This window comes from Chiroxiphia lanceolata, chromosome 7, assembly GCF_009829145.1.
Source record: "Chiroxiphia lanceolata isolate bChiLan1 chromosome 7, bChiLan1.pri, whole genome shotgun sequence".
NCBI lineage: Eukaryota > Metazoa > Chordata > Aves > Passeriformes > Pipridae > Chiroxiphia > Chiroxiphia lanceolata.
In genome coordinates, this window is record NC_045643.1 from 13,643,143 (window position 1) to 13,656,588 (window position 13,446).

Sequence of the window (13,446 nt, forward strand, 5' to 3'; positions counted from 1 at the left end):
GCACATGTTACCTGTAGTTACTGAATTTCAATAAATCATTTTAGGATAATATATCCTATAAGATTTTAAAACTAATAGATCTCGGACTCTCGCACCTCATTTTTATTCACAGATTGAAAGGTGAAAATAAGTATTTCTTCTATTTCAATTCCCAGTCCATTTCTCAACTTCAAATGAAATACTTAATGAACTGTACTAGTTGAATAAACTGACACAAAGAAAATATTCTGTGCACCTGCAAAAGAGGCCACGCTGCCAAAAGCTGGTTTAGCACTTCAGCTAACATCAGTTAGAGGTGCTTATGCAGTCACTTTTCCACGGTTCAATGATTTAATTTTCTTTAAAACTTTGGCAGCTAAACTGTACAGCTTGAATATCACTTTGGCAGCATTTTATTGCTAGTAGTAGAGTAGCAAAATAATTTTTTTTGAAAATTAATGGTATTTTAAAGAACAATCACAAATTACAGCATTAGTATATTTTTGTAATATTTAAATATGATCTGTGTTTTATATATATGATTTAAATTAAGAACCTTTTCTGGTTTTCCTTTCCTTAATAAGAGATGTCTTACTGTCATTATCTTCTATTCCAGTCATGGTAAACTAGTTTTAGTCTCAAATTTCAAACTTCCTCCTGATGATTTTAAAGGACATTTAGATAATGATCTTGATTCATGATCTTGAAACTTTAGATAATGATCTTAGATTCATGATCTTGAAACTTTCTGCAAGGTTTCAAGGATTAAGAACATAAGAACAGCTATAATGGACCAACCTCACCCAGTATCCTGAATCCAGCAGTGCTAGCAAAGACTCAGGGAGAAATCATAACACTGTTGTATCCCACCAGCTTGCAAAAAATTAAATTTGAAATATTTCCAATCTGTGTGTTATCTGGACATATTTCCAGACATTGGTGTGCACCTCCTGTGAATTTGTCTAATCCTATTCATTGATTTTTGGCGTGTTACATCAAATTACACAGTTTAGTTGAATGATTCAAGAAAAAAATCAGTTTAGGGCTGTTTTGCTTCGTAATCTGTCGAACAATAGTTTGGTTTGATGCTCTAGTTTTTACATGGTGAGGAAATTCAATAATCATTCCCTACTGTCCTGTCTTAATACTTGAAATGGTAAGATAACTATTTCTACAGAAAAGTTAAAAAAGGACTCAATCAGAGAGGGTTACCTGTCCCTTTTTGTGGGAGGCTGAAGAAGAAATTACCAAAATACTCCGCAGGATTTATCTTTCCAGTGAAGATACTGCATCCTTCTTTTACTTAATATCTACAGTAAACAGACCTCACTCTAATGAAGTAACGATTTAAGAAGAAAGAAAAACATAAATCAACAGCCAGTGGGTCTATGGGAAAATTCTGCAACATATTGGTAGGGAGGTGCATCTTTTTGCAACTATATTCATGTGTAGTAAGTAAATACCACAACTCTACATTTTAATTGGTTGATATTCTAGATATCTGTTGTGAGAAACAATCATAATCTGAAGTGGCACTTAAAAGAAGAGAGACAAAAAATGAACTGTTAACTAAGGCTCTTGAAAGGGTAAATTCAATAGAAAGCAATGAGAAAGAACTACATGGCAGTGGGCAAACTGATTGAATGATTTAACAAATTATTTGTAACTTCCTAAATAATGGCTTTCATTAAGATAGTTCATCTGTATACAGGAACATGTCCATATGGAAGACAACAGTAAACAATCATTAGTGAATAAATCACGTAGAAAAAAAAAGCATTAAAACTGTATTAGTTTGGTTTCTTAAAGGAAAAAAAAAAAAAAAGGTGATCTACTACCTCAAGGCTTTTAGCTGAACTCTTATTTCTTTTAACATGAACAATTTCAAACTATCAATCAGCCAGGCTTCACAGGCTCATTTGCCACCTGAAATACACATTTTGCCTCGGAGCTAATACACCACAGAGTACTGCAGGGAATTATAAACAGACACACTCTCCTCTGCCTTACCCAGCACTAGAGTGTACTGACAGAGGTGGCACTGCAGCTTTCCAGTGGGATATTACACTCCAGCCTTTCAAAGCCTTCAGCTGCAAATATTTAGCTTACCAAGTGGGTTGGTCTGTTCCTTTTTAAGAGCTCTACCTCTGAAACTAGCTATGCATCATAACGATAGACAAATACTCACAAAAAGAGCAACACCACAAAATTAGTAAACAGACAGAAATCTGAGGAAAAACACTGCCATCGAATAAAGGGTGTCAAAAAGCACCATTGCCTTTTGTAATAGAATTTATTCCATCATTTTAAGTCCCATTCATTACCTTCCCCAAAACCTTCCCTGAGGCAATAAAAGGCTGGAAATTAACATCTCAGCTAGAGAGCTACTGCAGAAAAGTCTGTAACTTGTGATGGAAAAATATTTTTCTCCCTCTTTAACATATTTTCATGGGGATACCCCTCTTACTCCAAAGTAAGGCATATTAAACCAAGTGCAAAGGGAATAGAGACAGGGGGAATAATTGATGAGAAATAATCTTTGGGGAAATCAGAGACAGAAGGGCTATTAAAGAGAAAAGGGATTCTTTGGTAACCAACTATGCACATAAATTTACTACCTATACTAGCATTAAGTTCCTGGGTACAGCGAAAGGAAGGAAAGACCAGCTTGTTTTGTAAACAGGTATCCCAGAGACAGAAAAACACGTAGAAATTTTATATATATCTTTACAGAAAGCATTACTGTATTCTTTTGCTACAATACAAAGATAAAGCAAAGCTCATTTCCATGAATCAAGGACAACCAAGAAAGACCAAGCTTAAGTCATGAGGTCAAAATATACCAAGCTTCCACTCTGACTGAAATGAAAAGTTATCTTCAAACCTTTAGCTTGTATGAGAACAGAAGCCATTTGTTTTAGAAATGCAAGTAGACTTGAATTGATCATCACAATTCTTTTAAAGTAGATTACACTGAGTGCTGCAGAGGAGAAAAATCTATCAAGTACAGTGTCATCCTCACAACACCTATGGCAAACAGCATAGGGCAATGTTTGATGATATCACTATGAGAGCAACCTTCCAGGACACTGAAAGAGAATACAGTTATATTTTTTCTTGAGGAAATAAGCAGTAGTCCCTCAAATCACAGAAGGCAGCATGTGCTTCTATAATGCCTTTCTTTTGAAACTCAGCAATTTCAAAATGTTAGTTTTTCTGGAATCGTGCAGGAGAGAATTGTTACATGCATGTAGTACACTCCCATATACTGACAAACATCAGAATGCTCAGCCAATAAACTGACATTGTAAGATCAAGATGAAAAGAATAGTTTTTATGTAAGAAAAAGTGTCTGTCCTACTTACTCTGACACAGCACGTATGCTGTGCACAAGACATTAGTAACATTTTGTTTATCAAATTAATAGCTTCACATCATATGTTTTCATAAATCTTAAACACAATCACGAGGTTTCCTCTGTATTTAAAAACACAGTCTGTATATCCAGAGTATCTCAACACCAACTTGAAAAAGGACTAATCAAATACATGCTGTTTAAAATGCCCCCAAGCCTACTTACAATGCTACCACTTCAAAGAGGATGAGAAAGAGAAGAAATTCTTTCTGAGCTCTGAAGTTACACAGAAATGGACAACATCCATACCCTGGAGGCAACAATTTAAGCCCTGTCAGACCTATCAAGGGAGAAACTGCCAAAAACTCCTGGAAGAAACCTTCCCTTCAAGTCCCTTGGACTTCAAACTAAGACACTGCCAATTGAAGCACCTCTGTTGACTGACTTAGCCACCCAAACACAAAGGGCCATTCAAAGTAAGTGTTTTAAACAATCCCACGAAGCACAGTTTAAGCCAGAGCAAGCCCAAACCCACAGGAATACATTAAGCTAATTGAGTATATTCTCTACTGTAAGAGTGGATAGTAACCTTTTCCAAACGTTAAAAAGACATGGCCAGAACATCAACAACTGCATCAAAATGGAAACTCAAAACTTTCTAGCCTTAGTACTCTTGTTATCCTGTACTAACTAGACCTTCTGAGGGTTGAAGTATTTCCAGTAATCTGTTTTCAGGAAACAAATGCCCATGGCAAAGACACCACATAAGATGTCCAGAACCAAAAGAACTGACTGCTCAAAAGTACAAGTGCCTCAATGCAGCTTGAACTCCAAGTACCATTGCCATGCAAGCTTATTTTAGGAGAGAGACCATAATTAGCTATTCCAACCATTATTTACACCTAAGTCTTACACTTGCCTAGAACATTGATCAGATGGGAGAAGGTGTACATATAAAAGAAGAATATCTTCTCAGAGATTTGCCATAAAACCAAGGCATTCAAAATTTGAAATACTAGAATAAGACCTTTCAATGGGAAAAACAGGACACTTGCCCTACTTAGTAGTGAAAGCTTTCAATGGGAGGAGCTAAACTCCTGTAGTCTACAAGAGAATTTTTTAACCTGCCATCAGTAACTGTTATAAGCAGTTATTTCTTTATCTAACCTCAACTATAAATAAGCACTAGTAAAGGCATAAATTCATTAAGAGCCTAATTTTATTGTAATAGTCAACAAAACAACCTAATTATATCTGCTTCCAGATTGTACTCAGAAAACTTCAGGATTCCCAAAGAAATGGAAAAAGAATAAATAAAACAAAACAAAACAAAAATCACAGAGATTCCTACATATACCTCACTTTCCCCCCTACTTTAGTGTTCAGAAGCAACAAGTATCACTGAATACTGCCTTTTTCCAGGCAAAATCCTGACTATTTAACACCAAGGAGACGAGCAAGAGAAAAGCAACAACTAAGTTTGTGTGCAGTCAACCATCATCTACCAAATGAAGCAAATGAAACACAGCCAGTCACGAAGGCATTCCCAGCTCAGAGTGACTTGTCTATAAGATGGATACTCCGTAAATAAATTAGTGCTCTCCTTCCTGCCCATATGGACGGAAAAGGAAAAAACAAATTGACATAATGAAAATAACTCCCCCTTTCCTGTTCCAGGACCTGCCATGTGGGGAAAACCACTTGCAAACAACAGTAAAGTATTAGGTGCAAAAGGAAAACAGAAGGGCCATTGGCATGCTTACGGGTGCACAGAACATTACAAGATGGTTTATGAGGGCCATAAACTCTTTCACTGGGGTGTAGGTTACCTTACATTCACGTGGGCTGAAGTCATACTACAAAGTATTCAGCATACTGTGATTTCACTGTTCAGTGCAAGGTTTTGTCTTTGCACAGGTTTATAACCAAGAAACACGGCAAAACGAAGAACCCCAACAGTATTTGGGGTTAGAGATGTTGAAGTTTACCTCCATTCAATTTTTTTAAACGTAAGTAATCTTTTTCAGCATTTAGTTGTCTGTATCATTCTTTAGAAACTGTTGTCATGGCCACATCATTAGTGTACTCTGGGAAATTCTGCTCACAAAAAACAGTAATACAAGACAAGCTCTGCTGCCAACTTAACAACTGTGTCTCAATGTTCTCATCCACAGAAATATCAAAATCACTACATCAATTTCTTTACTGTTTCAAACAGCTGCCTGGACATGTTAAACGGTTGTGTGATTCTCTGAATTTTGTAATATATATTAACAGGTGCTTTATTACCCTTTGTATTGTAGCATGAAATGCTTTCTTTACCCAATCACATATTCTGTCAAATTGGGATTTTTATTTACAACAGAACTGTACTTATTTCATTGTCAACTGAAACGTGTACACCAAGATTTTCAGTATTAAAAGACACTGTCAGCAACAGCACCTGATAATCCAGCTATGTGGGGGGAGCAGGGAGGCACTCAAATATGTTTGCACCTCACCTTATGTTAGAGACATAGTGGAGACAGTGTTCATAAACAGCTGAAGTCTTCCTGAATTTTTTTTAAATTAAATATAAGAACACACAGTTTCACCTGTTCGAGAACAGAGTCAGCTTTAAAAGCAGAGAAGTGTTTGTTTCAGGGAAAACAAAACAGATGGCTGATTAATTTCCTGAACTGTTTTAAGGAGACATATACTACGTATTAAGAAAGTAACTTGATAATAACTAAAATGACCATCAACAGTGTTTAGTTTCATGTGCTTATTAAGCATCAAGCACTACGTATTCTCCAAGCAGAGCACTAACCGAACATTGTTTCTACATAAAACTTTGGATCTGGTTTCATTAACTACAAAACATCCAACAGAATTTAACAGGCAAAATTGCTCCACAATCTGACAATTCACATAACAATGGATTGCCTGCATTTCCTCCCTAAAGGCATTCTGGAAAAACACTCTAAAAGGTAAGCACATGACAGTTCTTGAAGCACAGCTCTACCTTGGAAAGCAACACTTACTTGTTGTATATATATTCAATCACATCCTTGCTCTTAAAATAACAACAGCTTTATAAATTAATATTATTTATTTCTGCTAGCAAGTGGGAGTCAATTCAATAACTAGACAGGAAGCCAGACTACTGTGGTTCATGCATCAATGATATTGATGCAACCAAATTGTCCTTCTATTTCTTCATTTACTTTTCAATTTGCCTCTAATGGAAATAGGGACATAATTTAAGGTCCAGGGACTTGTACACAAAAGATAAAGGCAAAAATTAAGTTCAAAGAACTGTAAACCATGATGTAAAATCCAGAAGAGAAAACAATTACATTTCCCAGTACAAACTGAGTTATGGGACTAACAGGTAGTAAATCTTACGTTTACCTTGTAAAATAAACCAATCTGAAACAGAACTGATGAAACAAACACATTACATTTATGTCCTCCTTTTTTTAGGAAGCAAGTACCCAATTTAACTTCAAATATATGTTAGTATTGCACTGAAAACAAAATAGAACCCTAATTGCTCTTCTCACGTTCTAGTTTGTCGTCTTTATGCTCTGTAGTAGCAGGATTTTATAAATGCTCTGAAATTAACTACGTGGGAGCTTACTGGTGAGCTCAAGAGCTTCAGCACTTTGCTTTACATAAAATTGTGTGAGGCTGAAGAACTCTACTCTCCAACCCTCCATCTATGCTCAACAGTATGCTAGACAAACCACCTTTTTTTTTTTTTAAACAGTGCCCAGAGGTATTTGGAGAACCATCTCTACTTTCTGAAACGTGCTAAAATGTGATAACACAGTGCTACTTAAAAATATGCAATAAATGAAGTGGCAAACCTCTCAACCATCAAACCTAGAGCTACAAACTTTTCAGTACCTCATGCTTACCAAAAACACAGCCAAATACACACAAGTTCAAGTTATGTCAATAATGTCTTGCCTCAAGATTTTTAGTTATGAGAAATTCTTGTGTGTTGCTACATATAGAAAAAGATCTTTCTATTCTAGAACATAGAAAAAACCAGATGTGATACATTAACACAGAAATTTTACTCTAAAAATTCTCATGCAGCTTGAATTTCAGGATTTTCTAGAACAGAGCACAGACTTCTGTTAGAAGTTAAGCTACACAGCGTCATCCAGTGAGCTTTAGCAGAAATTTTGCTTTAGCTCATTTCTTTTGTTAATTAGCCTTTTCCTTTAAAAATACAATTAAAAATAGACCAGTGAACATTCTATTTCTGGAGTTGTAACCAGACTACTCCACGAGAGCAGCACAACCAGAGACAGTACTTCTAACCCCATCCCCTTACCCTCAGATTTTATTGCACGCTATTCAGAGGCTGCCAGCAGCACTCAGGAACACGAGGTGAACTTGGAGATGGGCTCTGGTGGAATGCAGAGAAAGCTCTCCTGAGCATTATTCATCTGCTTAATGCTGCTCTACAGACAGGTTGTAAGAGCATTCACCTTCAATCTGGTTTTGAAAGTTCCTATATCTAGTGCTTAGATGACAGCTTAGCCTACTTTCAGTTCAAGAAAGTATTTCAAACTGCTTTGTGTTCAACATACAAGACTCCAGCTCTTTATAATTGGAAACCAGTGTTTGAACTCCTGGCCTTCCAGGCACACTTAAACAACACAGGGGACCAGAGCTGTAACAGTTCATGTAGTACTCTCTGATGTAAGAGGGAATTAAGCAGAAGCCTTTCTTAATGACAGTCTGCTCACTTGAAAGTGAGAAAGGCAAACAGACCCAGCTGTACAACTTCTTCAAAGGCAAAAAGCTGAACTGTTTGCAACCAGCATCTCCTCCTTTCCACCTCCCACTCCAAAACAGGGTACTAGCTCAGGTAATCAGTAAAAGTATTTGCACACAGCAGTTTTCCACTCATTGAACCCAGGTTCATCAATAAAAATGTTGGGGTTTTTTCAATGACTTTCTTATATGAAAATCCATTGCACAGGTTTCATCTCGTGCACTCTTACAATATTACAACGAAAGATTGTCAGCAACCTACCCAGTCAAAGAAGGGAGGAAAAAAAAGAGATGCCACCTGTATGGATGGGTAGAACATACAGCAGGATACAAGGCTCAGGTGCAAAATTGCCATGCTCAGCTGCAGTCCACATGGTTCAAAAGCCCAACCTTCATCCTTACAGAAACACAGAATATGCTGAATTGAAAGGGACCCACAAGGATCATCAAGTCCAACTGCTGGTCCTGCATAGAACCATCCCCAAGAGTCACACCATGTGCCTGAATACATTGTCCAAAGGCTTTTTGAACTCTGTCAGGTTTGGTGCTGTGACTACTTCTCCGGGGAGCCTGTTCCAGTGCCCACCCACCCTCTGGGGGAAGAACCTTTTGCTAATATCTGACCTAAACCTCCCCTGATGCAATTGCAGACCACTGCCTCGGGTCCTGTCACTGGTCACCACAGAGAAGAGATCAGTGCCTGCCCCTCCTCTTCCCCTCACGAGGGAGTTGTAACTGCAGTGAGGTCTCCCCTCAATCTCCTCTTCTCCAGGTCAACAGACCAAGTAATCTCAGACACTCCTCATATGGCTTCCCCTCAAGGCCCTTCACTGAATTGTATTCACTGAATTCCAAGGCAGACAATGGAATGCTAAAAAAGCCCATAACTTTTAAATATAAAAAATCAGACTACAAACATCCACAGAAAAAAAGAAAAAAAAAAATTTAAGATATACATACCCAGTTTTAGGGCAGAAGGAGTCACTTCAATCTCACCAATGGGCTGAAAGGCCGCCAGCTGAGTTGCCACCTCCGTCTCAAAAGAGTCTGGACTATTTCTGTCTGTCAAATTGCCATTGGTGCCATCAGTCTTACGGTGAGTTTCTTGTTCGTCATAAACAGCAATCAGCTAACAAAACAAAAGATAATACAGTTTGTATATTTAAAGTATTCCCAGTCTTCACTCTTTTTTAAAAAAAATAAAACTTATCCTTCCTTTAGAGTATAAAAATAACGACCTTATTTCAAAACAGCTAACAACAAACATACAGATTCCAAAAAGTATGTACTTTTATGTTTAGACTTCAATATGATTTCAATGTGTTTTAAGTATATGCTTCAGCGCTGCCCTGTGCTGACATGCATTTCTCAGAGTTAGCATGCTACATCAGTGAGCATTTTACATTATTCCAAAACACTTACAGGTGAATATGCTTAAAAACGCAGAACAGCATTTAATTCTTGGGGTAGAGGGTGTTATTCTAAAAAATTTTAGTGCTACTGACAGGCTGCACAAAGGTAGCACAACCACAGGAGCTGTACTAAGAGAGCAGATGCACCTCTTATTTATAAGAACAAAATAATTACATTCCAAGGACAAGATAAATCCAGCACAATGACAGAGTGTGAAGTCTCTCTAGTTGTCCAACCCGTGCCTCTGCAAGGATGAGTTTCAGCTGTGTACACATACACCTGCACTTCTCCACCCACCATGCATCAATGACTTCCTCCCATTCTCTCCTGCAAGCTTACACCAGGTACACTGTTTCTGAAAACTGTTCCTCAGTCACTGACTCTTCCACCACTTCAGAAACACAGGAAGGTCAAGAGTAAGCAGTGACAGACTGCAAAGTCTGATGTCTAAGCTCACATTAATGTGGACATGAAAATGACAAAAATCACCAGAATCATTACTTTTTGCCTCAGCTAACCTGGCCTTTCATAAGGATCTTCCTTTTGGTTCCTACTGATACAAAGTGATCAGACGTGTATGCAGCTTCATCAAGAAGGGACTCATACATATGGCTGGGTGTATATTGTGTTACAGTCCCAGGAAAACAGTTAAGTGTGCAACAGCTCTGGGAAAACAAAACAAAAAATTATTGATTCCCTATGAATCTAAACAAAGTAGAAGACATGCTGTTCTCAACCAACGGGACACTTGGCACCCCAGAGCCCTTTCCAAAACCAGAGGAGCTAAGAGCAACATTTTTGCTACCCCACCACCTGATATGACATAGTTCTTGTGCCTAATAATCACTGTACATGATATTTTCATCTTAAGGTGCTCATTCATTTTATTTTTTCTGAACTCCTTTAGATTAATATTTTTCACCACTAATCATGAAAAATGTCACAACACAAAAAACTGGTAAGGCAGTATCAAGATATACATGGAAACAAGTTTAAAGGATTGACTTACTACTTTTTATCTCTGTGTTATTTTAAGGTATGTATACACACGCTTTCTATAAAAATACTAGTACATCAAATCTTCTCTGACACTTCCAAGATGTGTCAACAATTATACCCTATGAAAAACACAGACAAACATTTAAATAAACTCATTTGCCCAAGGGAAGAAATGAACGTATGAGAGGGAAAAGAAAAGAAAAATCCTGAAGTGCTTCTAAGGAAGAAACTGACATTTTCAGGTCTTCCACTCATTTATAATTTGGTTGCTAGAAATGTGTCAGCTCATATTTACCAATGCACATTTCAGAGACACACAAAACCCCTTAAATAATTAGGTAGAAAACTTGCTCTCCTTTTCTATATGGAGCCTGTTTCCATGGCCATACAACTAGCTTATACGACATACAATTTGATTTTTATTTGTTCAAAGCATATAGGAAAGATTAATTCCAGGAACAAGGACAACTCTTTGTGTCTTATTCCTTCACAACAGGGTAACTACCCAAGTGTTCACACTGCATTCATCATCACCAGGCCATCATTATGCCCCACAACTACATACAGCCAAAAAGCCTAACTTAGATCCAGACACCAACAGATCACAGCGATTTTCTTCAGTACCAAAAAAAAAAAAAAGAAAAACCTACCCTATGATGTCTTTCATTTCTTTCTGAAATGACTATTCATGTTATTATGGAAGTCCATCCTGATTCACTAAGGTACACAACCATTGTCCACCAAAGGGTTTGCTTTCTTTGCCTCACTTTTGCTGGGGAAATTTAATTTCTAAGAAAGAGGCTGTTACTAATAAAGAGGAAATTGGAGAATGTGTAGGACCCTGGCACTGAAAGCACTTTAGATAGTAGCAGGATACAAAGTTCACTTGAGCATTCACAATGTAAAACAGAATAAATGGAGCTCAGCTGTGATTTGATGGGAACAAACAACTGAATTCCTCAACTAAACTGAGTTTCCCCTTGGTTTCACACCCTAGCATATTAAATTCTGCATTACATTGGAATACTCTATGCTTACTGCCCCAGGATGTTGCAAAGATGGAAAGTAGGAATTAGTTAAAAAAAAAAAAATAAAGTGATGGAAAACACCAGCAAAAACTCTTAAATGGAAACATGCAAGCACCACCTCAGCCTCAGAAGCCCCCAGACATGTAGCATTAAAATTCAGAAAGGCAAACCAGGAGAAACTGATGCTATAAGCACCCTATATCTATGTGCTTTCTGGGAGTACTTTCCACAGGTCATGGGCAGAGACCAGAGCAGCAATCCGGCTGTGCACTGCCTCTCTCACAGGCTCACCTACCATACGACACTATTGCATACTGCAGTTTCTAAGCACTGTACCTTTCCTTAGTCCACCTTAGTTCAAATGAATCCTTAGCAAAAATGATAATATGAAGTTATTTTAACAGGCAAGCCAGGTCACGGGCTCCTGACAGCTGTAAGATATGGCAGCTTACCTACCAGCCAGCCCCAAGAGACCGACTGCATCGTGGCCACACCACAGCCATCTCCCTGGATGCCCGGCATGGCTGCTCCTCACCTTGGTGCACCCCACCACTTCCCCTGGGGCTGGTGGTCACATGCCCACTGCTCCTTTCCAAGGGCCCCTAAGGGAGGGCAGGGACGCGGGCAGGTGCTGCTCCTGAGGGCTGAGGGAGTCCTGCGTTTGAAGGCCCTGCCCTGCATGGGACTGAGGGCATTAGTGGGCACCCGCCCGACCTGCAGAGGGCCCGGGTTAAAATAAAGTTTCAATTGCAACAATAATGTCCTCTTGTCAGCGAGGTCCCTACAGTACCTGCCCTAGTGTTGGGTGACACTGTCCAAGAGCTAACAGACTACAAGTCAAACACCTGCCTTGACACCTGGTCACAAACAGCTGGGTTCAGGCAAGCTGAGGGACAGAAATCACAGTGCCCAAAAGTGGATAAAATGACCAGATCTTCTGCTGCCTAATTATATGGAAGGATTGTAAGTGGTTCCATGATTGTAGCAGCTCTGCAGCTTAAAGTAGCTGTCACATTCACCCATCAAGAAGGTTCAGCAGATGGAGACCCATCGGCTCTTCTCCCCCTGCAGCAGAGGCATGAGAAGATGTCACCTCTGCCACTACTTCCCTTCCCAACTGTACCCACACCAACATTCCATTTCCACACTCTAAGCCAGAGCAGGGAGGGCACAGGTGCAAGCCAACATCTGGCCAACATCTGCAATACAGCCTGGCAAACGCTGGGAAGAAGAGTCCATCTGAGCTGGACCACACAGGCCTGACACCCACCTGACAGCGGGGAAGTCTCTTACTGCTGTCGTTTGTGAGTGACTTCTGCAAGAAGCCCACAGTTCCCTAGTCTACATCCAGGCACTATTTTGACAGATTAGAAAACCCAAAGAAAATGTATTTCTTCACAGTATGGAACACACCAGTAATTAAGTAACACGATCTAGAGTTTTTTGCAGCATGGAAGGGAGATGCTACAGTACTGCATGTGGAGGCAGCAAAGATGCAATGCCTTTCTTCTCCAATGAAATAAGCAGCCATTTGTTTTCTAAAATGTTTATTTGGGAGATAACTCCTCAGGACTGCAGTTGTAGGAGCATCTTATCAGTAGCAAATCTAACATAAATACACTGCTAATTGATCAAAGTATTATAAATATCTGCTTCAGCCTTTCAAAGAGAATGAATACAATTAAGGTTATATAAATCAACTACTCAAAAATAATTGTCATAATTGACTTCTCATTTCCAGTATGGAAAATTCTTTAATTGGAACAGACTGCCAAACTCTTCTGATTGAAAAGCATTTCAGGACACATTAAGAAACCCCTGACAAACATATACTGAAAACAGCAACACTAGTTTATTCTTTACCAGTTCAATATTTACAAATACTGAGAGTTTAGTAGG

General features: G+C 38.6%; 1 protein-coding gene across 1 annotated transcript in view; it reads right to left on the reverse strand.

Annotated features, from left to right (window-relative positions):
* The window catches only part of PARD3B (par-3 family cell polarity regulator beta), a 398,218-nt gene that overhangs the window by 272,898 nt on the left and 111,874 nt on the right, over positions 1 to 13,446 (reverse strand). Inside the window, exon 3 of the mRNA XM_032694000.1 lies at positions 9,068 to 9,236. Coding sequence (XP_032549891.1) covers positions 9,068 to 9,236 — 169 coding nt within the window. The remainder of the gene's footprint in view (positions 1 to 9,067; positions 9,237 to 13,446) is intronic.